The sequence below is a fragment of the Wyeomyia smithii genome, chromosome 3, assembly GCF_029784165.1.
Source record: "Wyeomyia smithii strain HCP4-BCI-WySm-NY-G18 chromosome 3, ASM2978416v1, whole genome shotgun sequence".
NCBI lineage: Eukaryota > Metazoa > Arthropoda > Insecta > Diptera > Culicidae > Wyeomyia > Wyeomyia smithii.
In genome coordinates this window covers 237,368,460-237,396,321 of record NC_073696.1, presented here as the reverse complement: position 1 = coordinate 237,396,321, position 27,862 = coordinate 237,368,460, and the positions used below count along the sequence as shown (strand labels likewise).

Below are 27,862 nucleotides of genomic sequence, written 5' to 3'. Positions count from 1 at the left end.
TAAATTGATCGTTATTATAAACCTATAATTCGTTGAGTAGTAAAATAGTTATAATAAAGAATAAAACCAAATATATATACTGTTTCTCTGCTCTGAACTTCCGTTCGTACCCGGCAAATTCGCCCTCTGCTTATCAGTTATTATCTTAATACGTAATATATGATTCCTTGGCTGATCTGATATTTATTTATTTTTTTCAACTGTGAAAACGAATCAAACCGAAAAACCGAAACGCATTCGAGTGATTTCGCTTAAGTACCACTAACAACTAATGGATGCAGTATTTACTGTGAAATGTTGTAGGTTTTGCGCGGGAGAAGCCATTTTTAGGCGTGTGTCCCAAAAATGATGCTAAAGCTTACGCTACTCCTAGTATTTAGTTTTTAGAATCGATAAAAAGCTATCGAAAAATATAACTTTCACTTTGTTTATTATTGCTCTGATGGTAAATATATACGAACCGAAACATGACGATAGAAACACACAAAGATTGACACCGAACGAAGTAATGTGCGATAATCCCAGGATGCGGAATAAGATTGATTATTTGTTAATCTGACTTGTCATTCAATTGCAGTAAACGCAGAGATTCTAATTCGGGTTCAACAGAAACAATTTTCGACATGGCACTCAGAACTTGACTATGTTTGTTAGCTTTTCAAGCTGCTGCCAAATTTTAGATTGGAAAGATATGAGTCGATAGGATGACGAGTTTGCTGCTTGCGGCCAGCGGTGTGATTTTTGTACTAGTATACTCTCTTCTTGCAGTGCACATTAGTTTTGGAAAATTTATTTCACCTATAATATCTGAACGGCATTTAGTAGTGTAGCAGTTACTTTGTGGCATGCTTCAAGTTGCTCAAAAAAGACAATCAATTGCAAAAATGGTAATCTGCTTTCGGTTTTGTAATTTGTGCACTTTTGACCTGTGTGGTGGGCAGTCGTGCGGTAGCTTCACAATGAACAATTTCGCAAGTGATTACAAGGTGATGGTAATGATTCGCTTCCACAAGGGCTACGATAAAACCCCCGAACTGTTATTTGATTTTCTACCAGCCTGCAGTGCGAAACTACTCATCTAACTAGATTAAAATTTCACGAATCCATTGTCACTTTGCCCATGGTGAATTTTATTTCTGTGCCTGAAACTTGGCCTGCATCTGGGCCAACTTTTCTTGCATGCGTCGAATTTCCTCTTCCTTTTCCCGCAGAATTCGATCTTTATCGGCGTGTATTTCCCCTGTGCCGTTCTCGTCCTTGATAATAGGGGTTATGTTCTTGCGCACGGATTTTGCTAATCGCTCCGAGCGGTAATTTTCGTAGTGTACTTCTTGTGTTACCTCCTGCAGGTCCTGCATGTGGGTGCTGTAAGTATAAACAGAAAATCAAACAGTTTGTACGAAACCAGTAAATTAAAGCTCTTACATTAACATAGTCCGAAGTTTGATGAAATCGCAGTGTTCGGGATTTTCAACTTCCACAACACCCCAAGGATATAATCGACCTCTCACTTTGCGCCCTTTCACCTCCAGCAGGGTAGTCGAGCCACACACGGCAAACGGTACCGCTTCCTTCAGCTGCCGCACCTGCTCCTTGTAGTCTTCATCTTCATCACTATCACAATCTGGCAGTGGATAGATTTTGATCCCATTGTCTTCGATTTCTTGCAGAATTCGGCACTTGAGGCGCTGGATTTCCTTCTTGGTCAATACATCCGCCTTCGCGATAACGGGTACGATGTTTACTTTGCAATGCAGCTTCTTCATAAACTCAATGTCTAGCGGTTTAAGTCTAAAATAAACAGCAAAATGAAATATTCCATCAAACTTTTCGACAGCTCATTGCAGAATCTTACCCATGACCAAATGGTGAGATGAAATAGAAACAGCAGTGTATCCTGTTGTCAACAATGTTCCTTCGGTTCAGACCACTTTCATCCCGCAGGAAACGTTCGTACTGCTCGTCGATGTACTCCAAAATGGCACTGAAACTGTCGCTGTTATCGATCGCATCTCCGAACCCTGGTGTGTCCACAACCGTCAATCGTAGCTTAACACCGCGTTCCTCGATCTCAACGGTGGACGCATCCAACTTTACCGTTTGATGCTGTTTCTCGACGGCATCCGGCACAACGCGCTCCGGATAAAGATCGCTCAAAAACAGGCTGTTGACGAGGGTTGACTTGCCGAGTCCAGATTCGCCAACCACCATCAGCGTGAACTCAAAGCCCTTCTTGACGGATTTCCGATGCACTTGATTCGGAAGATTGGCAAAACCCACGTAACCGGGTGTTTCTACGTTGGAAAACTGCAAAAAGCGGAAGGAAAAATAATAAACAAATATTATACTATTGTTATGCAAAAATCAAAACTACTCTAAGCAAAATATGACGCACCAAAGTGCTGCAAAACTTTTGTATATCCCTGATAATTGCTGAAAATTGCCAACACCTTCGTCTGACGAGAAATTCGTGACTACGCGTACGATCAGCTCAACTGCAGCAAATTGCACATAATACAACTACTTACTGAATGCACACCTGTTCGGCCCGAGAAATCATTAACTGATACTAACTGTACGGTTTCGCTAACGGGTTGCACGACAATAAAGCTGCAAAGTGAAATTTGCCGATAATGGAGAGCGTACTAATCGTACCGCGTGTACCCTTAATAGGCGTGCACAGTACGCGAACTTATCAAACCTAAATTTAAGCGCGTCGAAAAGTCGATGCCCCAAACAAGCCACTGGCAACTGGCTGCCGGCAGTTCACAGCTTACGGTCGGAGAGTTGCAACTATGCATACGAAATCGTACTTGCGGGTTTCTCTTTTGTAACAACAAATCGCTCTCCCCTCATCCCCGTTAGTTGCGTACGTTGGAGAAATGGGTAAAAAACGTAAAAAACAAGACGTGAGGGTCAGGGATTTACTTACGTTTCTGGGGGTAAAGCTACTTAAGCGTACGGATTCAAAAAGGCCAAAAAGTAACCGAACTTTTGAAGAAAAAAATATTTAATTTAATTTTATCATTCAAGATTGTTGTATTCATTGGCACAAAGTGACATGAACTCGTTTTATTATGGTTGAATAACTCTAAAAACCGCAAAAATAGGTACCTAGAAAATCAATTTTTAAAACAAAATTAAATAAAGAATGTTGTTCCCAGAAGATTAATAATTCCAGCATTTTGTAGAAAAGTTTACTAATTTGCTAACAAACCTGATGAAAAGGTCAATGATTCTGAGACAATGGTTGCAAAAACATAATTGACCTGCTAATTTTAACTTTATACAAAACGTACCAACGCTAGCCATACCACCTCTTGTTGTACTCGTCTCTGCAATACCAGTTTGATCTGGTCGAGTAAGCTTGCATTTTGGATACGTTTCTTTTTAATACCTATGTTGGCATTGAATATTATGACTGGCACAAAAAATTGACATAATATAATCTGGTAAAGTGTTTTGAATCCGACGTAACGAGCGTTATGGCAAAATGATTGTAGCTGGCGAGCCGCTTATTTTTCTTGTAGATGAGGCAAACATAAACTAGGTATTTCCCCAAACTAGCGGCAGCTTCATTTCGTTCAATTTTGACAACTTCCCAATGTAGTGTTGTTAGTAGCATCATGTCTATTTCTTTGGCGCTTTTTCCTCTGCTAGTGCTTGGTTCATTATGTGTTCACTTTCATTGAAAGGTTCAGGCTATTGCTGGCTGATTATAGCTGGGATATACATATTTCCGATAATTTATACTTGATAATTAATTTGTGAAAACAACAATTTCATGTTCTGTTTCTATATTATTATATAAGTGATTCAATATCCTCTATAACGGATAGAGAGGTATTAAAATCCTCATTGTCTTCCTAACAGCCTAAAAGATGGCAATCGCTCAGATATGGCACGTTTTTTTACTTTGAGCTTCATCTCTTTTGAAAATTTTGATGATAAAATTGATCATCAAATTCTGCACTGAAAATTCGAAAAAAAATTATCCCCGAAAACCCGGTTAAAGGACAATGGCAACAATACCCATGCGAAAGAAGAGTGTCAAAATTAGATCCTACACATTTTGACGAGCTACAAGTACACGCAACGTTCCTTTAGGAAGAAATTTTAAACCGCATCTTTTTAACGATGTCGCAGGTTCTCTCAGAACATCATCATTGTCCGAATCAAATTGAGATGATTTTGTCTGTTCAACGCTAACTGTGAAAAAGACGCTATCCCTCGCGTTTTTTTTTTTTTTTTTGACGTAGGACTACGTCTTTGTTTTCTATACTAGATTACATTTTGTAAAATTGAAAATGAAACTGGCAAATGTTGCGTCAGATTTCAAACGATTATAGCAAGCTAACGACTTAATGCATCTTAGTCCTTTATATGTCGGTGGATAGATAAAATGTGTAACAATTGTTTATAATAATGTTTAATATTGTTGCTTTACTGCTTAATGGTGAAAAAAGGTGAAAAGTTCCAAGGTCAAGCTTTCCCATACATTTCCCTCGCCATTGGCTTGCTTCTCGAGCACGGATAACAATAACATGGACGGAATAAATTCCACTGCCACATATTTTGACTCAACAAAGTGATTTGTTCCGTTTGTCTTTCTCTAAGCTGCGTGGCCACGCCCTAATGGCGAAAATCTACGCTGAACTCGATACAAAAGACTGCGTGTAGAAAATTCAGTTTCAGTCTAGTTTGTCACACAACAGCGAATGGAGTATAGCTGTTAGAGGTACGCGACATAGAGAAACGAGAGCTGCATACGAGTCATCTTCCAGGCACTGCGGAGCATGTTACCTTTATTTTGTATAGGCAGCAACAGTTACCATCGTACGCTGCAGGATATTTTGCTGGCACAGCTACTGGAGGGCACAGCGGAGAGCAAATTTTATGCGCGGCCGAAAAAATATTCAATGCTACCGGTGGTGGTGCGATCATCAGCGTTCTGTAGCACACATTTCGAGCTGAAGATTATAAAATCAGTTTTTTCAGAACTATAAATGTTTGGAGATAAGAGTTATGAGAATTTTCACAACTACTACTAGTGTGAACTGTTCATCTATTTCTCAATAATCATTTTTACAATAACGACCAGGGCGCACCAAAGATAAACGGTAGTATTGCCTATGAATAGTTTATCACAGCAAGATATAACCCTCATTTCAAGAATGTTCACTGCTAAATTGAGTTATTTTCCGGTTTGATTGTTTCTTTGTGCCCACTCGAACACCGTTATTAGTCAAATATTAGTAATGAAAATTAGGTAACCTAAGAACCAGAGTGATTTTCGCATCGGGAAAGCAAAAACTTTCTTTTGATGCTTATTTATTTGTTTATTTATTTATTTGTTCATCGTCTTCGATCATATCGTACAGACTGGTTTGTCTTATGCTATATTTTTAATTCTATTTTTAAAACTGAACTGAGCGGATTGTTATAACCATAGCTTGTCCTGTGCCCGGGTATGGAGATCATTGTCCAGTATCGCAACCGGCGCTGAGGAACATTTATTTGAATTAGCAGGAGAAGGTCTGAGCAGTCAATATTGTTCGTTAGGACGTCGAAAACAAACAATCGTTGAAGATTTATTCGTCTTGTTGACAGCAATTCCAGGTCAATCAAACGACATCGTTGCGAGTAGTCGGGCAGATGTACAGGGTCATTCCACGGTAGGTGACGAAGAGCAAAACGTAAAAAACATTTTTGAACTCGCTCAATGCGAATAACTTGAGAGGTATGGTACGGGGCCCATATGGGAGCAGCGTACTCCAGAACACTGCGTACTAAAGCACAGTATAGTGCCTTAAGCGCGTACACGTCAGTAAACTGTGAAGCATTGCGGCGAATGAATCCGAGGATCGAAAAAGCTTTAGCGGTAATGGCGGAGATGTGTTGGTTGAAGCGGAGCTTAGAATCGATAATGACGCCCAAGTCACGGATAGACTGCACACGGTCCAGTGGAGTTGTGTCGATGTTGTACTGATGACTAATCAAATTATGACAGCGACTGAAAGTGATCACCTTGCATTTGTTGATGTTCACACGCATCCCGTTCTCTTTGCACCAACGTGAAAGTATATCGATGTCTTTTTGCAAGCAAATACAATCCAACATGGACTTAATTATTCGGAAAATTTTCAGGTCATCGGCGAAAAGCAGCTTTGCAGAAGAAATTCGTTGACACAAGTCGTTAATGAAAAGCACGAAAATCAGCGGTCCCAGTACACTACCCTGTGGAACTCCAGACGGGATGTCGAACTTTCTAGAGCGTGTAGAGTTCACCTGGACGAATGCGCTTCTACCGGTCAAGTACGACATTAACCAGTCGGATATCCAATCGAGGAAGCCCATATGCCTCAGCTTCTCAATTGCGAAGGTGTGCGGAACGGTATCGAATGCTTTTGAGAAGTCGATGTATACCGAGTCCACTTGATTTCGACATTCAATTTCCCGAAATAATACGCTGGTGTAACATAGCAAGTTAGTTGTTGTAGAGCGACGCGGGACGAAACCGTGCTGATCGTTCGATATTATCGATTTAACTGCGGATAGCATGACCTCATGCATCAGAGATTCCAGAAGCTTCCCTAGACAGCAGAGAATAGATATTCCGCGGTAGTTTTCAACTTTTCGTGTGCTCCCTGATTTGTGAACGGGTATCATTTTGGCCGTCTTCCATAAAGTCGGGAAAGTTTGTTCTTCCAGCGATCGATTAAACAACAATGTTACCGGACCAACTAGCGACTCGGCGCACTTTTTCAATACTATAGGAGCTAATCCATCAGTTCCAGCCCCTTTCGATTCATCAAGCTTAGTAAGCGCTATGAATACATCCTCACGAGAGAAATGGAAAAACGGTAGACGAATGTCGTGGGAAAGTACGTGCTGGAAACAATTAGGATGGAGCTGGGGCGGCACAGTGTTAAACACGCTTTCAAAGAAGCACGAAAAAAGATTTGCGGCTTCTTCGTGTGTGTTGGCAGTGGCTTCTCCGTAAAACACACCGTCCGGGACGAGATTACTAGCTTTTTGCTCTTTAACGAATTTCAAAAACTCAGTAGGATTATGCTTCAGGTTCGACTGTAGTTTATTTAAATAGGCTCGATAGCATGTCGTAACTAGTTCCTTATAGGCTGTTTCTGCAAGGCGAAGTAATTCACGGTGCTCATTGGATTTATTAAGAAAAAATCGTTTCCGCGCCTTGCGCAGTTTGTTGCGCATATTCCTGAGCTCGGCATTCCACCATGGTTTCCTAATGGCTCCACGAACAGCGCGACGACGCCGTGACACCTTCGAATTGAGTATTTCAAACAGCTTGCCGTAGAACGAAAGAACAGCGTTGTCGACAGTTAGACCTTCAATCAGCTGTACCCAGTTAACAGTTGAAAATTCAGCATTAAGAGAGCTGAAGTCACAGCTCCTAAAGTCAAAATCGAGTAAATCTGGCTGGCTGTTTCCGAGTTCAACATGCGTCGAACTACGCACATCAACTTGCAACTCAAACGGTGGATGGTGAAGGTCGATTGGTAAGAGCGGAAGCACGGGTGGCGAAATTTCAAAATCTACCGGGGAACTCGTGAATGCTAGATCGAGCGTTCTACCATTTGTGTTCGAAAAAGAATTCAATTGCACCAACCCGCATGTAGAAATGGATTCACAAAAAGCGAGTTCTTGCTCGCTAGAGGCGTTAACTGTTATGCATCCATTGATATCATCATCAAAATTCCATTGAAGCTGGGGAAGATTGTAATCACCGAGAATTAAAACGATATCGCTTGCTGACGATTCATCGCAAACAGACTGAACGGCGGCTGTGTGGGAGCAATATAGTGTTGTGTCAGAATTCGGTCGTAGGTAGAAAATGAAAATCACTCAGTAGTATCAGAAGGTGTTTTGGTTTTTTTCTCTTTCTCTAAGCTGCGTGGCCACGCCCTAATGGCAAAAATCTACGCTGAACTCGATACAAAAAACTGCGTGTAGAAAATTCAGCTTTAGTCTAGTTTGTCACACAATAGCGAGTAGAGTATAGCTGTTAGAGGTACGCGACATTGAGAAACGAGAGCTGCATACGAGTCATCTTCCAGGCACTGCGTTGTAGAATATTTTGCTGGCACATTTACTGGAGGGCACAGCGGAGAGCAAACTTAATACTTTATGCGCGGTCAAGCAAAATATTCAATGCTACCGATGGTGCGATCATCAGCGTTCTGTAGCACGAATTTCATACTGAAGATTAAGAAATCGGTTCTTTTCAGAACTATAGATGCTTGAAGATAAGAGTTATGAGAATTTTCGCAACTACTACTAGTGTAAAATTTTCATGTATTCATGCATCGTTAGTTTCACGATAACGACCATCAAATATAAACGGTAGTGTTGCCTATGAATAGTTTATCGCAGCACATAATATATACATTTAGTCCTACGTCACCATTTCATACAACCCCTAGGGCTGTATACCTTGTAGTATTTTTTTTAATAGGGGGGGATGTTTGTGATGAATTAATCATTTACTAATATTTATCCAGAATTTTTTATTGTGTGTTCTGCCACAAAGGGTGACATATCAACACTATTAAGTTAAGTATTTTAAGTTTTATTTCATTAAAAGATTGTAATTGCTTCCGCAGTTAAGTGAATGTAATTGTAGGAAATTTGTAAACCTACTTGTCAAGAAAAAAAAGAGGATTTTAAAATTAAACCTTTATCTAATCTTACACCTATCTTACTGACTATAAAGTGAGCTAATCGTTGTAATTGAGGATTACAACGATTTTTGTCGGAATCCCTCGCGTTGAAGGGTTTATCACGGAGGCAGTCAACAAATGTGCAGCTAAAAAATTTAAATGGCTTCGCGAATGCTTTCCCTGCTTCTCAATATTGTTTATAGTATTTTCTAAGAACATTTCGACTTTCTAAAAAATGTTTACAGATTTCTCTAATGTGATTTATGAAAAAATGAATTTTTCAGGCTAAATTTTTGGCACTTTTTGCAATTTTGTTCGAATCACAAATTTTTCAGTATATTTTTTAATTCTGCAGGGTTATTTTTGAATATTTTGCATGATTTAATTCAAATTTAAAGAGCCTATAAAACATCGCAAAAAAGTGATTTTCCTTCAATGTTTAGATAAAACGCTTCAAAACACATATGAAAAAGTCAAATTTTTACTGCAAAGCATGATTTATGACATTCAAGCAAACATTTTAATGACGAGTATTTAAACCAATGAAAATATTCAAAAATAGCCCCACAAAAATTTAAAAAATAAAGGGTGGTATCCAAGACATGGCCGCATGGTAGACGTGGAACCACGTAAATTATTATTCATCAAACTCATTAGTTATATAATTGTCAGTGCGGATATCGTACGCGATCTGACCATGACGCATGTATGCGATAACTGAATTAAATTTGCTATTGCATCAATCGGCCGTTTCCAAGGCTATAATGAATAGTTATTGTTAAACTGCAACTGTGATTTGAAGCTGTTGCAGTAGTGTGATTCACCACAATTCGATGATACTGAGCATAACCAGCGGTATATACGAAACTAATCCGATTTCAAACCGATATATTCAGCAAGTTCTGCTAACAATACTGAATCCGTTTAAAAAATTCACAACACTCTATTAAGAATAGAAGTTCATCAGGCCACGTAACAAAGCTATGAATGGTTTATCAAATTGAAACTGTAATCAGAATCCGCGACAGATGCGCAATAGTAATGCCCATCGCAACTTGATAATGCTGTGCATAATACTTCAAGAAATTCAATTTCTTCCAAAACACCAATTATTGGTGTTCAAAACCCGGGCAAAAAGTCAAAAAACATTTGAAAAGGATGACATTACATGACATCTGTTACCGCTACAAAATGTGATGCGGTCTAGCTAGTCAGAAGTACACATCGCAACGCTCTACCTGCTCGCACAGACTGCTCGTCACAGCTACGAAGAGTTTGTGATTGGTTGAGTGTACGCAGTTTTAACAAGTTTAGTATTGCAATGATATTCCAAATATTACAACAAAGTTTTGGGCGATGTTTCAGCTGTCGATCAAGTTATTGGTGTTTGAAAATGACATAGCATCTGTTACCGCTAGTGTGCGACCATCGAGAAGTACACCATCGAGAAGTACACATCGCAAGGCGCAGTCCCACAAAGCAGAATGAGTGTTTGATTTTCGTACTTGCTCTATTTATGTGAGCCAACAGGAAGCAGAAAACAAGCGAAGGGGATGCAAGCTTGTGATTGGTTGGAAGCTGCAGAACTAAACTGAGATCAATGATTTTCAAATCAACTTTTTCTTAATTTACCATCGCGAAAAAATGCTTATACCATAGGTTTGAACCTTTACCTTTTGATCAATACATTACCGTTTGTAATCCGTTCAGGGGTAAAACATAGTATGCATTTCAAGAGATCCAATATTCGTTACACTTTCCACAGCATATAACCCTGATAAAGTAAGACGTGTCCCACGACAAAAAATATACGGAAAAATGTGGGAATCGAACAGAACTGCAAAAAGTGAATAAAATGGTTTTCAGCTTAAAAATGTTATTTTTTCATAAATTCCGTTTGGGCAACCTGTAAAAAGTTTTTTAGAAAGCCTAAAGGTTCTACGAAAATGCTATAAATAACATTATTTTTCGATCTGGGGTTGAAGACCTTGACTTTTTCGATTTTTTGGGACACCGTAATGATGCATTCTTGTAGTTGGAAACCATTCCCACACTATCACCCAGGAAACATTCAGGAGCCTTTGAACAGCCAGTTTGTCGCGAGCATTATCAAAAAAGGGCTGTCTATGTCCGATCATTTGGTTGGTTGTGGTGATCCTGGAGTTTTCGTCTGAAAACAGAGACACAATCAACGTGCCGCGAGCAGCTGCCGACATCATTCAACTCTAGCAGCCTTGTTTGGAAAGATAATGTGGCGCAGGCGCATGAATCACGAGTTGTACCAAGTATACAAACATGCTGATATCGTGAAGGTAATACAGCGTGGCAGGCTTCAGTGGGCCTATCCAAAACTATCTTCAGCAGAGAACCAGAAAGAGGCCGTCGACTCCGTGGTAGGCCTCACACTCGGTGGATGTGCGCGGTGGCAGAAGATGCAGTAACATCATAGTTAAATACCAAATTTAACATATCTAATGTCTCCTCTTATTGTTATTGCTTCAATGTTGTTTTAAAATGATCTGGTTCTTGAAAATGAATCGATCAGGTTATATATCAATAAACCTTAATTATCAGCAACCAATGCTGTATACACTGCATCAACTAGAGCAGGCTCCTGAAAAACGTTACTAATACCACTACAAATCGTTATGACGATACCAACGCCGATGAAATCGTTCTTAGCGAAGTGGTTCGGAGCTGTCAAATACCTACATTCAAAATACGCTGGAGCATCAAATGCGTTATGCCCAACCATGGGCGCAACTTATAAAAATTTCTAGGGGGGCTAGTTTTCATGTATGTAATTTAAAAAAAACGGAAAAAGGAGTTTTAATATGTTTATTTAATAACGCTTAAAATAGTGTCGTAACAGCAGAAAAAATCACTTCGGGATAGAATCTCCGAAGATGTACTGAATATCTTGAACACAGCGTCAACGCCAACCTCTTTCAGCAACACTGATTTGATATTGAGGAGAACCAGGTTTGGTAAATGGCTGGGCAGTGCTTTTTAACAGCACACCCGTACTAGCTGGAATAAAATAGACCACAGTGTGGTTCAAGGCATAATGCCCTATTCCTATCTCCACGTGTTACCGACTGTGATACGAGAAACCAAGGGAAAACCGGTGAACCGGTGGGAACTTGGTCGTATGCTGACAGGAAAGGGGTAGTTGTTCTCCTTAGAGAGCAGCTTGTCTCAACCCCACAGGCTAGGGGCGGCTCAATAGCGACTGATCCGGACCGAACGGCTGAATTATGAAATGCGGTGTCTCGCCAGCTACACCTATGGCGGCAACCCCGTCGCGAGACTAGGCATCGCAGCCCTAGTAAGGCAGCATATTAAAATAAACATACTACGAAGAATCAAGAATTCAAAACGAACCGGAACAATAGGCAATTAACCAGCCGACGAAATAGGGACGACGATTAGAAGCTCGGTACATGTAACAGTAGATCGCTCAACGCCCCGGATGTCGACTGGATTCCGCTGGATCAGCTAGAATCCCGCCAGTTCGACATCGTTGCGCTCCAGGAGCTTTGCCTGAAAGGAGAGAAGGTACGGTGGATTTGTGACAGTACCACCAAAGCGGTGGCACAACCAATTAGCTTGGTAGCGGTTTTATAGTGCTGTGCAGGATGCAGAGTCGTATGATGAAGTGGCAGGCAATCAGCGACAGGTTGTGTTTGTTGAGAATAAAAGGCTGGTTCTACAACTACACTGTTCCAAATGTGCACTGCCCTCACGAAGGAAGACCTGATGCAGAAAAAGAAACGTTCTACGTACAGCTGGAGAAACTTTACGATAGCTGCTCGCGTAGCGACACCAAGATCGTCATTGGGGACATGAACGGAAGGAAAGATGTATATAAGCCATGTGATAGGCCCGCACAGCCTGTACACCGTGACGAACGACAACGGCCAGCTATGCACCAACTTCGCAGCTTCCCACGGGCTGGCAGTCCAAAGTCCCTTCTTTCCTCAACCAACGTACAGCAAAACAATTGACCACGTTCTCATCGACGGCCGGTTCTTCACAGACATTACATACGTACGCACCAATCACAGTGCTGATCGGACATGACTACTTCAATACAAAAAACTACAAAACCCTGATATAACCGGTAGTCCTCTACGAAAGTCCTATTGGTGTTTTCGAATGGAAGGTGCTGTGGACTACCTACGGTGGAGTACAAACGGACGACGGATAACGGCTACAGCGCATGAACCATTAGCTACAAGCGCTGCTTGGAGAGAACCCCATTGCGCACCTGGCGAAAGACAATAGCTTGCGGTGGGCCGGTCACGTCGTAAGGATGCCGGACGACAACCCTGTGAAATCACTTCTCTTCAGCAAACCTTACCGGCACCAGAAATTAAGGGGCGCAGGAACTGGTGAAACACAGCCCAAAACCGAGTAAAATGGCGACAACTTCTTGATACAGCACGAGTTACTACAGCTCTTGTATGACTGGTAAGATGAGTAAGAGAGCTAGGCTTGAGAAACGATCCTGGGTGCAGAACTAGTTCTCAGCCAATGAATGACGACATCTCAATTTGTGTTGAATTTGATGCTTTGACAAGTAGTATGGAATGTATTTATATTGAATACAATCATTCTCTGGAAAATTCTAGGGGGAGCTAAACACTTTCTAGAGGGGGCTGAAGCCCCCCTCTAGCCCCGCCGCAGTTACGCCTATGTGCCCAACGCACATGCGTTGTACTGGTTCCACACTAGATCATTAAATGCGCTTAAAAAGCTCATAAATGATCTGGTTACGCACACTCTAACTTTTGCGTGTAGCTAGAAAAAACACTCGAAGAAAAAGTTCAGAGTGCAAAGCCAAAATACGTTCATAGTTTTTTGTTTTTCATTTTACCATCACCAAATTTTGACAGGTAGAAGAACATATTGTCATCTTCAATGCAATAGACTTTCTTTTTGAGATATTAATTTTTCTGTGAGAATTTGGAAAATTTGGCACAGGAAAAAAAAAATTTACAGTGTATATATTTTATTTCAGAAGCGCAATTTTATTACCTCCAACTTTGTTAAAGACACCATTTTAATCAAAAAAGCCGTATTCCTGATATGGAACTTTTTATCCATCCGTCACCACTTTGGATAGGCCCTTTCGAAACAGCAGTCTCGAGTCTGCACTGAACTGAATCATACTGATATCATGAAATGATTCTTGTATCAAAAAGTAACAACTGTGAAATGTTTCAGCGAAATCGGAAACGATCGATCAGAATCGATTTGCGAAGTCGCGTGGATTGCCTCAGTCGTTAGTCACAAAAAAGTTAAAAAATCCAAAAATAGGAATTTGATTGAGTTGATCCAATCATGTTGCTGTTTTCGTAACACCGAACGCGTGTCTGCTTGCGCAATACGGAACAGCTACGAAAAGTTGACGCGAAAATTAGTGCCGAAAAATCGCAGTGTGAGTTTACTACCCCAACGACGGCTCCATTCCACTAGATCTAACCGAGCGGAACCGAACCGCCGCGGGAAGAAGGAGCCACATTCACCATTGCTAGCTAATAAACTAGGCTTCAATTTACGCGAATCATGGTCGGTCTTCTTTGCGTGCAGTACCGACTACCCGTGACTGATCTAGTTTGAAGTTAAGTCTATTCTCTATGAAATAATTGATAGGGCTGCCGAAAGGTACGTGATGGGGCAACATTCTACCTTTTGCAATCAAGCGATACAATTTTGAGGTTTAAACAATAACACAATTAAATCGTAAATTAATTGAAACACTTTTCAGACTCACTGTTTAAAATGTTTGTGTTTTGTTCTGGGTAACATCCGGGGACAGATCACCAACGATACAAGCAATTTGCTCCAACTGTCTAGCCATTCATCATAGCAGAACAAGAGTCTAGTTTGGTGCAACATCGTCTCGAGTTGGAATCTAACGTACTAAATGATAGAGAGGCTAATTCTCGTCCCATCCCCGGGACCCAACAAGCGCGGTAAATATACGCATAATAAACAAACCAACCGCGTGCTGTGTGCATCATCGTTCAACGAGACGCCTGTTCTAAATGAATGAAAGTGCATTCAGTCGAGCCCGAACAAGGAAAAATAAACCGTCAACAGAAAACAAATCCACTGATTACGACGGCTGGTAGCCCTTTGTGTAAACACGGCAAAAATGCACGCGCTGTTCTAGGAAATCTAGGCGACTAAGAATGTTGCTCTAATTCATGAGCGTAAACAAAATCCTACGAACGCGCCAGCGTAAGCAAAAATGCTAGGCCTTCCTGCAGCGCATCGCGATAACCATAATTTAGTCGACGCATCCAAAAAAAAGGTAATGCATTCGATGGCACGAGGCCAAGCGCAGCGCGGCAATTAATATCAATTTCGCCTTTTATTGACCGTGCGCTCGGACCGCTTGCGACATACATGCATGTGCCCACAGCCAAGCCACAGTGGCCACAATCGCAGTTTCGCGCATATTCACGCGCGGTTTACGCCACAAGCAATTCGGCTTTCTCTACCCACCGCCACCCCTCTTGGGGGCGGAGGCAGAATCAATGGTTCCATTTGCCCGAGCGCGGTCGTTTTGCCTTTTAGGCAATTGCAATTCAAATCTGGTTGCTGGCGAAACTGGCGGGTTTAGCATGACGAGTAGAGTTTGTCGAGAGCTGCATAAAATTAAGTAAGCCTAATTTCCACATTAACTATTGGAACTACGATGAAGCATACATGAAAGGTAGGTACAATGAACTTTTTTTTTTTGTTTTATTGAACGCGTATACAGGCTGTTCGACACAGCGTGCAGCGGTTCGTATTCGAAGCCATAAATAAATTGAAAAGGGCGATAGTGATGTCTTGTTGCGATAGAGAAATGTTATCACATGAGGAGTAACTAACGTTGTAAGCTGATGACTGGTGGTGTTATCAATATGTTCTAGTGTGTTTGCATAAAAACACATGTCAATTTATCACTATTTTGGAGGTTCTGAGAAATAGAAAATGTTGACTTGGAATTGCTGATTTCATTAAAATCACAGAAATTTGAATGCGACGAAATGTTTTTTTCAGACATGATAGGAGTGAAATTGGACAAGCTGTGGATCCGTCGACTAAGAGGTTATTTGTCTAGAGCTTTCGGGAAAAGCGATCCACGACGGTTTTTTTCCTGTATGGACTCATCACTGCGGCTAAACGTTGTTGATCTTTTGTGTTTGCTGTATTCCGAACTTCGACTAGCAACAACATCACTATTGAGAATAAGTGACATGATTATTGTAATTCGTGTTTGTGTGTATGCCTTCTTTTTTACTCTCACTAGCCTCGCTGCCTTCGGCCAATATTATCGCCAATTACAATTCCCTGGATAGATTTCAACTAACTGGCATTGTATTGGTCACGGTTCACGGTAGAATTCAACGTGAAGGAAGTATTGATAGGGGCCTGAGAGTAAACCCATGCTTAACCCTTTATAAGGCAGTTGCAACTATATTGCCGTCAACAAAATAATTTTTTTTCGCTGCACAAAGAATATTGTTTCAAAATTTTACTTAACCAAAGACTTATAGGGGTATTTAACAATACTGCTAGACTGCTAGAAATGTATAATATGGATTTGGGAATCATTTTTATGAGAATGAACCGCGATGTAAAAGCATTTCCAGGAAATCCTGTTTTATTTTGTTGAAAATTCAACAAATTGGTAAATTTTTTACCAAAAACTATCTATTTAGAACCTACTGTGATAGAATGTGCAGTTTTTTTCATCACATGTAAAAACGCTAATATCTCAGCCCCTCGGTAAGATATCCAGGATCATTTTTTATGTGAATTTTCGTCTTGAATCCCGCTTTGAAGTAAAAATTCTAGTTCTTGATAAAAACAAAATTTTATATGTGTTTTGAAGGGTTTTATCTAAAATTTATGGGAAAAAACACTTTCCTGCGATGTTCAATGGGCTCTATGAGTCAAATAATTGATTGTGATGCTGAACTAAACCATGAAAAATATTCAAAAACAATGTTACAAAAATAAAAAAATATGGAAAGTAGCTTGAAAAAGTCATTTTTTCATAAATCACGTTTGGGCGAATTGAAAACATTTTTTTCGAAAGTCGATATGTTCTATAAAAATGCTACAAATAACATTGTTTTTCAATGTAGGGCTGAGCCCCATGACATTTTAAACATCGATTTTTTTGGGACAGCCTATTGTATAACCCCTTATCTCGATCTACTCCATGCAAAATAAATGTACTCTAACTGTTACTTTTCAGTTAAGTCCTAAAATTTTACACAGTTTTCTGATTTTTATATATCAGCTGAAAGAGTGCAATTTTCTGAGCAAAACGTGATTTTTAAGAAATGATTATCGTTTTTTTTCGATTTTTAAATGAAGAATAAAAAACTGCTCGAAAGGTCTTAAATGACAGTTCTCCCATATACCGTTAAGGGCGAAATGTCATTTAAGACCTTTCGAGCAGTTTTTTTAATCTTCATTTAAAAATCGTAGGAAAACGATAAACATTTTTTTAAAATCACGTTTTGCTCAGAAAGCGCGGCTTTTTCAAATGATATATAAAAACTGGTATAGCTTTAGCACCCAATAGCTATGATGTTTCTCAATTTTATCATTAAAAGAAAAGAAAATTGCCGCCAGCGTTTTTGGGATTAACGGGCAGTGGCAACTGTATTGTCGCCAATTTTACTCCTGTAAGGAATGTTTTACTGAAGTTTGTGTCAATTCATTGCGTAGTTTCTACGGCCGGGTTGACATCGAATGATCCCGATCTACTAAGATTCGAACCCACGGCTACCCGCTTGTCAAAGCGGACTCTGTAACCTTGCGGCTACGAAGCTCCCGGAGAGCGAATACACGACGGTTTTGGGACCGTTTTACCGATTGCCGCCTGGAGACTTCAAGGTAGCGTACGATTAAGTTAGACGCAACGAGTTAAAGCAAATTATGCTCGAACTCGGTTTTCCAACAAATTTGGTTAAACTAACTCGTGCCACCCTTGACGGATTCACGTCTAACGTCAGTATTGCGGCCGTAATTTCAGTCCAGTTCGGGACGATTTGAATCAGATGTGTTGTTCAACATTGCATTGGAAGGTGTTTATTGATTCCGCCGGTAATGTTCTATGAATATTGGTCGATAAGAGACCGATCGACGAGCACATACGGACTTAGAACGTAGGATTCTGCATTCAATACTCAACAGGAAGTTGGGGTAAGGAGTGTGACATAGAAACATGAACCTATAACTATAACTTTTCTAGGCATACCAACATGCCAGAAATATCAAGCTGATAAATTATAGACTGCAGTGGGCTGGCACCGTATCACAAAATGTGTAAGGCAAACCAGATGCAAGTCATATCAAAATGAAATCTATGACGACAAACCTAACTCATATGCATTATCAATATAACAAAAAAAAGTTAATCCAAATCGGTTACCTCACGAAGTTTCGTTACAGTACTTTAAATAAAAATTTTATTTTCTTCTCATTTCTGGCCCTGGTTAAGATTTTTCAAGTAATAAATTGCCATTTTTTTCCATTTCTTGAAACTAGGCTTATTTTCTAGCAATTCTTCAAATCTTTTACAAATTGTCTCTTATTTTATCGAATTTCTCGCATGCTCCTTTGATAACAAAATAAACTCCCAGTCTTTAACTTCATGCTCCAGCTAATATAATGAATTTCTAACCTTAACGTTGCTTTTTGCACTGTATCATTTTCATTGAGGGGGGTGCTTAACATACTATCTATAGTAGAGCTGTTGAAGACAGGGGCGACTTGTCCATAGGTGCAATCTGTGCATTGCACACGGGGACGCCAGGCAAAAAATATATTTCAGACGCAAATCTATATCAATATTTTATTGGTTTTTAGTTTCACTTTCAAATAGTAACGACTAGAATGACTTGCGTGAATGCGGACATGATTGTGATTACTTCCTCAAATTGCGGTTTTCAAAATTTGTAGCAGATTCAAAAGCCACGAGTCGCCCCTGGTTGAAGATGACGGTAATCGCGAACAATCCGAGGCTTTGACATCAGAAAATTCCAATAAATATTCATTCCACTCTTATCCATCACTTAAGATGGACGTGTTCATTTGTACTTTATTAGTAGTTATGGGCCCAGAGTAAGAGAGGTTCAGAAACGGGAATCCCATTTTTTGAATCTCAGTGATTTTAAGAAATTGTAAAATTATTGTCAAGACATTAAATTTCAATTTAAAGCAAAAATGTTTATGGGTGAAAATTCAAATACTGCGCAGCTTTGCAGCCGGGAATGCCAACGGAAGAGACACTGAAACTGAAAACGAGTAAGCAAAAGCTGCGAGGAAGAAAGAATTATTTGACGTGGTCTTTTGTGATGCGGATGATTTTGATCCGCGAAGGAAACTGATCTGCAGTTGACGGTGATGGCAGAGGCGTTCCCGAGAGTGTAACGTAGCAGACTTTGGCCACGATTTGCCTAGTATGCCTAGATGCCTAGATGCAGCAAACACGAAAGCAGCGTGGAAAAAATTGGAAGGGGGGGGGGTGTTCAAAATCGTTAAAAGTCTGTCCACGTGTATTGTGGATTTCAAGAATGAAGCCCTCTTTGATTGCGATTCGTATCAACGGTAAACGGGCACAATTTCGTTTCCTTTCAGGAATTCAAAAGCGAAGTAACACTAAGTTCGAGCTGGTGCACTCCGATTTGTGTGGCCCTTTTGAGGTGCCATCGTTTGAAGGAAGTCGCTACTTTAGCAAGAAGGTGAACGTGTACTTTCTCGAGCAGAAAAAACAAGCTCTGGGCGCATTCTTTAAGTTCTAAGCTAGAACTGAGAGACAAAATGGAAAGAAATTGAAGATTTTGCGTACTGATAATGAGACAGAGTACGTCAACAGTGACTTAGTATAGGCCTGTGCAAAATGGTGTTGCGGAACGTATGAACCGAACATTTGGTGGAGAAAGCACAATGCATGCACAATAATGCGAGGCATGGTCTTGTTGTTGTTGATTTTCTGAACTTCACCAACGATCGAGATTCGAAACCAAAGTTCAAGATATACTTGAGCCAGCAGTTTAAAATGAAGTATCTCGGAGAAACCAAATTCTCTTTGGGTATTCGGAATACTACAGAACTCAAAACCAGATGAAAACTATGGCTCGATCAACAAGCTTCCAGTCCAGGTCGCCAATATCAGGAAGCCATAGAAACAGTTTGCTATTTAAAAGGAACAAAGCGAAGAAATTGGGGTCCGTACTCCAAACGAGGATCCACTGAACTAGTTGGCTATAGCGATGCCTGTTAGGGAGGACATCCAAATAACCAGATATGAACAACGGGACATGTTTTAAGGCTACAAGGAGCCATATCGTGGAACATTAAAAAACAGCCGCGTTGTCCTCTTGTGGAGCCGAATATATGGCCTTATCCCATACGATCCAGGAGATTATGTGGTGGAACAACTTGCGGTCGCATATATTCAAGGAACTTCGTCCTGTACCTCTTCGCGACAAATTCAATCGACAAGTTTTCTAGTGCACTAAAGTCGCTTTTTACGCGGTAAAAGCAAACCGCGTAAAAAAAATCGTGTAAACTCCGGAATCCGCGTAAAAAGCGACCTTAGAGTATTTGTCTTTCCCGTTCCTTGACACATTGGTAATCTTAATATCATTTGACACATTGGTGGTCGTAATGATAAAATATCTTACGGCTAATACAAATATTAACAAACAAAGCACTTAGGATTATCCTCGACGGAGGAGTCGCCTGAATATTGTTGTCGACATGTTGAAGTCAAATAGTGCTGCTACGTCGTTGAAGATGGTTGACATAGAGCGTATGGGGTCGTGTTGCCCATATAATACATTGCGATGTGGCAGAGAGATAGAAAATTCCTTTGTCTTAGTGGCCTTTCCGGAGCATACACATTTAGCTGCTGCAAAATTCTCGGGGCATCAGTTCCACCAGTTAAAATTTTGAAAATAAATACAGTCGTGCCTCGAACCGTCTTTGCTGCAGTGTTTCCATACCTAGAAATTGGCAGCGATCAGCATACGCTGGTAACTGTTGCGGATCTCGCCACGGGAGAAAACGTAAGACATAGCGTACAAATTTCCGCTGCACGGATTCTATTCTTGCAATCCAGTTTGCGTTGTAAGGACACCACACTACACAATTAGTTTCCAGAACTGATCGTACCAGAGAGTAGAACAGCGAACGAAGATACAGTGGTCCACGAAATTCCGATGCTATCTTGAAGATAAATCCAAGTTGCCGATTTGCCTTCAATATAATTTCATTATAGTGCGGTTTAAACGATAGCGTGTAACACCTAAATCTCGTACCTGTAACTCTAGTCAAAGTTTGACCAGACATGCTATATCTGTACAGTATTGGGTCATTTTTTCTATTGAATGAGATCACACAACATTCATGAATACTAACTGTTAGTAAGTTGTTAGAATACCAGTCGTGAAAAATGTCGACTAGTCGCTGGAGCTCTTCACAGTCTGTGATGTTCCGTATGATCTCTACCAGTTTAACATCATCCGCGAAAAACATGCGGCAATTTTCTGGTAGTACTAACGATGCGTCATTTACACGGTGACAAAAAAGTCCGGTCACACTTTTTTGGGGTCGCCTGTAGCCTACACGTTGCATCTCTCTGGCGCCATCTATATGTCAAATGAAAGGGTTAACTTTGCTGCCCAAAGTGGCAGAGTTCCGTTTCTGTGCAGTTTGTTTACATAGAGTTGTGAGCCATGGCAGAGTTAAGAGCAGCTGTTATCGCTGAATATGTGAAAGGGTACAAACCCGGACACATATTCAAACACCTTAAACCGCTCGGAATCAACCGGAAATTCGTGTACCGGACCGTAAATCGGTACCTGAAAAAGATTATACGAGACCGGATTCGCCGGAATCCCACCCAATCTGCACGGAAGCTGGCCAGGAACCTTAAAATGAACCGAGTATCAATCCGCCTGCTTCTGCGCAAGGATTTAAAACTTACACCGTACAAAAAACAGGTGGTTCATGGGGTTACCAAAGCTACAAAGGACAAGAGGTACCAACGGTCGCGGGAGTTGCTCGGTTGGCGCGCAGATGACGAGATTATTTTTTCGGACGAGAAGCTGTTCGTTTTGGAGCAAACAGTCAATCGCCAAAATGATCGAGTTTGGAGTGTGTAAATGTGGATGTAAATCTATGGAGTAATTCAAGCGAGTTATCACGAAAATCTGGGACGAGATGCCGATGGAGCACGTGCGCGCCGCTTGCGACGACTTTCCGAGACGTCTGAAGCTGGTCCGATCAGAGAAAGGTGGTGTAATTCCGAGATATCGTCTGTGAAGTATCTTTATGAGTTACTGAATAAAGCTATGGAAGCCAGATTCAGATTTTCTTCTTATTCTTTGAAATATTGAGATTTTCCTGTGTGACCGGACTTTTTTGTCACCCTGTATATATAACGAAAAAAGCAGTGGTTCCAAATCAATGCCTTGCGGGACGCCCGGTGAATTCGAGAAACTTGCAGATTGCTTTGATCCAATCCTAACGCATAACGTTCTATCTACTAAATAGGACCTTAACCATTGTACGATAGCTGAAGCTGCTCCTAATTTGTCCATCTTGGCAAGCAAGATTTTGGGGTCAACGCGATCAAATGCTGCTTTCAAGTCCGTATAAACCGCATCGATTTGTGCACCTTCGGATATATTTTGTAGGCATGTAGTGGTAAATTGAACAAGATTGGAAGCAGTAGAGCGTTTTGGATAGAAACCGTGTTGATCTATCGAGATGTACTTTTTTCAGCTAGCGAAGAGAGTATCATAAATGATTATCTCAAACACTTTCGAACAAGCGCAAAGAGAAGTTATACCTCTGTAGTTTTGTACATCGCCTTTGTCACCTTTTTTGTGCACGGGGAACATCACTGACAACTTTTAACTGGTGGGGAAAACACATTGTCTAAGCGACAAGTTTAACAATAATCTTAGCGGGTGTATAAATTCAGCTTTACAGTTTTTCAGAACGCAGTAAGAAATGCCATCGGGCTCAGGAGCAAACGAAAAACACATTTTATCAATTGCTGCTTCCACTTGCTGGTTGGTTATCAGAAATGAGCTGAAGTCAATGACATCACTGGGGATACTATTTACAGCTAAGTCTATATCTGCGGAAAATCTGCCGAAAGTGTTGAGCAAATAATTCGCACTCTCAAATGTCGTGTTACCGTGACGCCTACTCCTTTCCTTTTGCTGTTAACAAACGACCAAAAGAGCCGAGGGTTTCGCCTAAGAGAACTCTGCATCCGAATAGTATACCGTTTAGAAAAAAAGCGATTACAGATCCGGTAGGAATTACTAGCATGATTAAATGCTTGTTTCGTCAAAGTGTTTCGCATTCTGGAATATTTGCGCAATGCCGAAGATCGCTGTCGCATCAAATGCCGCAAGCGAGTGGAAGACCAAGGAGGCGTTGATACCGGTTGGCGAGAAGGGACACAATTAACTAATGCATTTTTGATGGCGTTGATAAAATAAACTATGGCATCACCAAGAGAAGGGACGCTTTCCAAGAACTGCCAATCGATTTAAGAGATAGTAGCGCTCAGGTTTTCGAAGTCAGCTCTAGCATGATTAAAGCTCTGCGGAAATCTAAACTTGGTTCAGTTGGACAATCCTCGAATTGAACAGGCGCCATCTGATGTACCGTTATACCTAGCGCTGGGTGATTGGAGTCGAGAGCTACTAACGACTCATCTGCCTCAGAAAGCTCACACAGGGTATCGGAGTTAGTGAGAACTAAATCAAGAAGACGGTCATTACTGTTATTGACGTAATTCATTTGAGACAGACATTATATGAAAGTATTAGGGAGAGTCCTTATTCTGTGTATGCACTCACAAATACGAATGGTGTTGGTTGTCTTGAACACATCCGGCGAAAAAGGCAACGTTCGAAAACTTGTCTCTATTGGATCTGTCCAATGTTGACAACTAACATTGGATGTGAGGCCTAAAAGAAGCGTAAAGTTCACAGCGTTTTCGAGTCCTCTCAAGAGAAACACTCGATAGAGCTGGTCACAAGATCATTTTTTTCTGATGAGAAACTATTTGTCCTGATCGATTATGGGCACCAACAAGAGACAATATTCCGGGGTCCCAATGAAGTGTTCCTCAATTCTAGAATGCAGCTTTAGTTATGGTTTGGGATGCAGTTTGCAAGTGAGGTAAGGTTCCCTTGGTTTCCATCGAAAAAGGCGTCAAAGTCAATGCTGTTCATTAAAAAACGGATGTTTGGGCAAAAATTGTCACAAGTCTTAAAAAACACTTCAAGATGATCACTATGTGCTCCAGCAAGACGGTGAACCCTCGCATACTGCGTACCTAGTTCAAGACTGAGGTGGGGCAATTGGACGGGTTTTCTGGGAACATGCCGCCAATATCTCCAGCAGAGGCGACGCGTGACCAAGTGGGCTACCTGTTCAATCAACATTTGCAACACTGAAACAACAGTATCGTGATAACAGTTTCGAAAACTTTTAACTCTCTACATTTTTATCTCTCTACATTTATCTGTATGGCAAAGAAATTCTACGGTCTATTATGACCGCGAGTTTCCCGATAATTTTCTCGTAGAATAATGATATCTGCATCATTTCATAGAGGAAAACTTTATCCACATTTATCACATCATAATTCTCAATGATCCGTTTTAGTCGTAAATAACTCTGGATCCGTCGAAGAACTAGAAAAGTTCGCTCGACGGATGGCGTTGTGATATGCAATGTCAGTATCATTCAGGTTTTGTCCAACGATAATTAAAATTATGTTTATGATCTATTTGCCATGAGTAAAAAACCTATCTTTGTTCAATGCGAAAGCGTTTCCTTTGACGATGTTGAAATTTTAAACTAAATGAAAGCAGCGCGTAAGAAGACAAACGTATACTATGCGGACTATGCGAGGTTCAAGTTTTCGAATGAACACAATGGGTGTAGAGGTTTGAATGAAACTATACATCGACGGAAGAATTCCACCACATTGACAGAAATAATGAATGAATTTGCTCGTTTTTCATTTGCACTACGAAAGCTCTGAAGATGGATCTGCGAACTCTCGCGGCCACGTGGTCTCTCTCAAATTTTAATGACGTCGAGAGAAGAAACAGAAAGGCATAACGAAACAGATTACCAGACACTGAAGAGAGGTGGTGTGTAATGAATGTTTTCTCTCGTTGACATCGGTTTTGTTCAGCAGAAAGTTTGAACCAAAAATGTTATTTTTACGCGAGGTGTCGCATTAGTAGTGGTGAGCATAGCGGACTGCGTCTACCCTGCCACACTTGAAGGTGCAGAGAAGTGTTGACAACGGTTAGTTCAGGTGAAAGGTCTGAACAAACGGTATTTATTATTGCGTGTGGGTTGCGTTGCGTGTGAGTTGTAGGGCGTAATCTGAAGTGTAGCCCATCAGGTTACATTCTTCACGGTGCATAAATTTCCACTATGTTGAAAATAAAATAAGGATGTTCGGGATAACATTGAAATTACAAATAAATTACTCCGATGATTTTTCATCCACTCTCAAATGTGAAAAAATCACTTTTTTTCTGAGATTGTCTACCTGTCCTATGAACAGGTTGAACAGGTGTACGAGACGCCTCTGATCTCCAGATCTCCAACATGAGGCTGTTTGAGTGGTTTTCCAGAAAATCTGGGATGAAACATCTAGGAAACCCGTGCGTGTCGAGTGACAGCTTTAAAAAGCGTTACAAGTTGGCGAAGCTATCTAAGGGAGAAGTTATTCCAAAACATCTGCTGTAGAAGTTCATGAGCATGACTGACCGCCCACGGTTGCTACTCCGTTATTGCCAGATCAGCTGTAATTACACAGAGAACCAGCGGATAATGCTTGGAATTAACATTCATTTATCAATGTGTAAAAACTGATGACCTTAATCTTCATATCAGGCTATACCAGCGCCGGCCGCATCCGAATGTAGGTCGAAGGAGAAGTTTGTATAGAAATATAATGACGTGATACTCGCCATATTGGATGCAAAACACCTGCTGTAGAAAGAAGTTCACTATAAAAAGTACCTTTAAAGGAAATACTCAGAATTTAAACATGTGATATTTGAATATCATAATAAAATTTGTATCCGAATCTATTGAACATAATGAATGTTGTTGTTTGATGCGTGAATATAAAATGTTTTCAGAAATAGTGCTTTACAGTTCAATTCCCTGTCGATCAAACGTTAACCCCCTGTATTGTGATCTACATTTTGTAGGTCTCTAGCCACTCTAGCCCCTAGGATAGTATAAATGTATTAAAAACCCAATTAAAATTTCGCGTGCATTTTTCGGTAATTAAAAATTTATACTCGTGGTAAGCTTCGAGTAATTCTATTCTTTGATCCTTGACCAACACATAACAATAACTACATCTAAAGCTGTAAGTTTACCGACCTCCGGATTTTTTGTAGACATTGTATGGCTCAACAAGCCTTAAAATTTAATTTTGGAAATTTATCCGTTCCATCGGTATATGTTGTGAAAAAGAATACAGTAGAAGCTAGCGTGTTCGTTTCTCATCGAAGGCTCGATATGAAGCACGAAAAAAATCATACTGAGTGAGTACACTAAAGTCGCTTTTTACGCGGGGGACACGTGCCGCGCAAAAAAAACGCGTAAATTCCGGAATCCGCGTAAAAAAACCGCGTAAATTCCGGTAACCGCGTAAAAAAAACGCGTGAATTCCGAAATTCGCGTAAAAAAAGCCACGTAAAAAACCGCGTAAAAAGCGATCTTAGTGTATTTTTGTTGCACCGAAAGGAGTATTTTTATTTCTAGCGTTAAAAATCCATTCGTCAGCATCAGAAGTAACCTTGTTGTACAAGGATTTCACACAATCCATCAATTGTGTTTGAAATTTAAATTTACCAAGCATTTTCTATAGGAATGTGTGATCAATATTTTCAAAGGCTTATTTGAGACTTCACTTGGTAAAAAAACGTTTGAACTGATTAGAAGCTTTTAGTTCTGAGAGTCTAGTTCAAAGGTCTTTTACGTTATCCGAACATTCCACTAATTGTGTGAACTTAATTTTTAAAATATAAATTGCAAAGGTTAGCATAACACCATATATCTATTTTTGTTCTGTACAATAATTTTAAACAAAACAATTTTTGGGAAAAAACAAATCATTTTCTGCGAATCACGTGAAAAATAAGCAAAATCTCAATTATGTTGAATTCGATAAAAACCGAAATGACTCACGCCGACCACTGCGGTGCAGCGTCGTATACTCTCATAATTCGTTCTCGAGCCCCACCCCAGAGCAAAACACAGCACATAGCAGTAGGCACTTGCGCTCGCGGCTAATCTGGATTTCTTCCGGACAAGCGATTCATTGAAACGCTTCGAATGCTCACGCAGTATCTCCGCGTTTATTCAAGTTCATCTTTCCCTTCCTACCCGCACCACGGGGACCCGTTATCGAACAAACATCCATTGATAAAAATAACTCACATTCTTTCCGGAGTCTGTCGACATTTTGTCGTTGCTGGCTATCTTCCGTAGACTTTCCAGGTTTTCAACGATCGCAAGCCGCGATTTTCACTGGCCGTGACAGCAGAAGCAGCAAATGAATTAAACACTGTCCCGGTGGAAGATTGCGATTGTCAGCAAATCATCGGCGGCGGCGGCAGCAGTGGCAGCGGCAGCAACAACAGCGGCGGTAGTGAATTATGTCTCGGCGAAGCAACTGAATCGATTTTTACAGCATTCAAGCTTCTGCTGGCGTAAACGAGTTTTTCTGCGTTCGCACTTTCCACGTACCTTAATTGCTTAACAGATAAAAACACGTTGTTTATCGAATTTACACTAATTACCCGAATCAGATAGATTTAATAGGGAAAATTGGGAATAATAACCGCAGCCGGACCGACCTTTTACTCTTTCTCCGGTTTTCTTTATCTCACCACACACACTCACACTACGGATGGAACGGAAAAGTTAAAGCAGGAACACCGCGACGCACAACAAGAGTGAAGGACGATCAACGTTGGACTGCTTCTGTTGAGTTGGGGCTTTGATGGCAGCACGCGAGGGCGAAATTTCGCCGCGATATGTGCGGTACCAATCCTAATACAAGCAATGACTTACAT

At 40.6% G+C, this 27,862-nt stretch overlaps 1 protein-coding gene across 1 annotated transcript; it reads right to left on the bottom strand.

Annotated features, from left to right (window-relative positions):
* Nucleotides 1-27,758, bottom strand: LOC129730801 (septin-1). The gene is made up of 4 exons (XM_055690376.1): nt 27,225-27,758; nt 1,856-2,307; nt 1,426-1,791; nt 1-1,365 (listed from the first exon to the last, which is right to left on the bottom strand). The coding sequence occupies exons 1-4, from the start codon at nt 27,246-27,248 to the stop codon at nt 1,131-1,133; spliced, it is 1,077 nt and encodes a 358-aa protein (XP_055546351.1). The 5' UTR covers nt 27,249-27,758; the 3' UTR covers nt 1-1,130.
* Nucleotides 27,759-27,862: the final 104 nt, after the last annotated feature.

Excerpts from the sequence above, each read along its gene's own strand:
- LOC129730801 (XM_055690376.1), bottom strand. The coding sequence starts at position 27,248 with ATGTCGACAGACTCCGGAAAGAAT. Across the intron at positions 2,308-27,224 it reads CGACAGACTCCGGAAAGAAT|TTTTCCAACGTAGAAACACC; the intron begins GTGAGTTATTTT and ends CGCTTTTTGCAG. Across the intron at positions 1,792-1,855 it reads ATCTCACCATTTGGTCATGG|ACTTAAACCGCTAGACATTG; the intron begins GTAAGATTCTGC and ends TGTTTATTTTAG.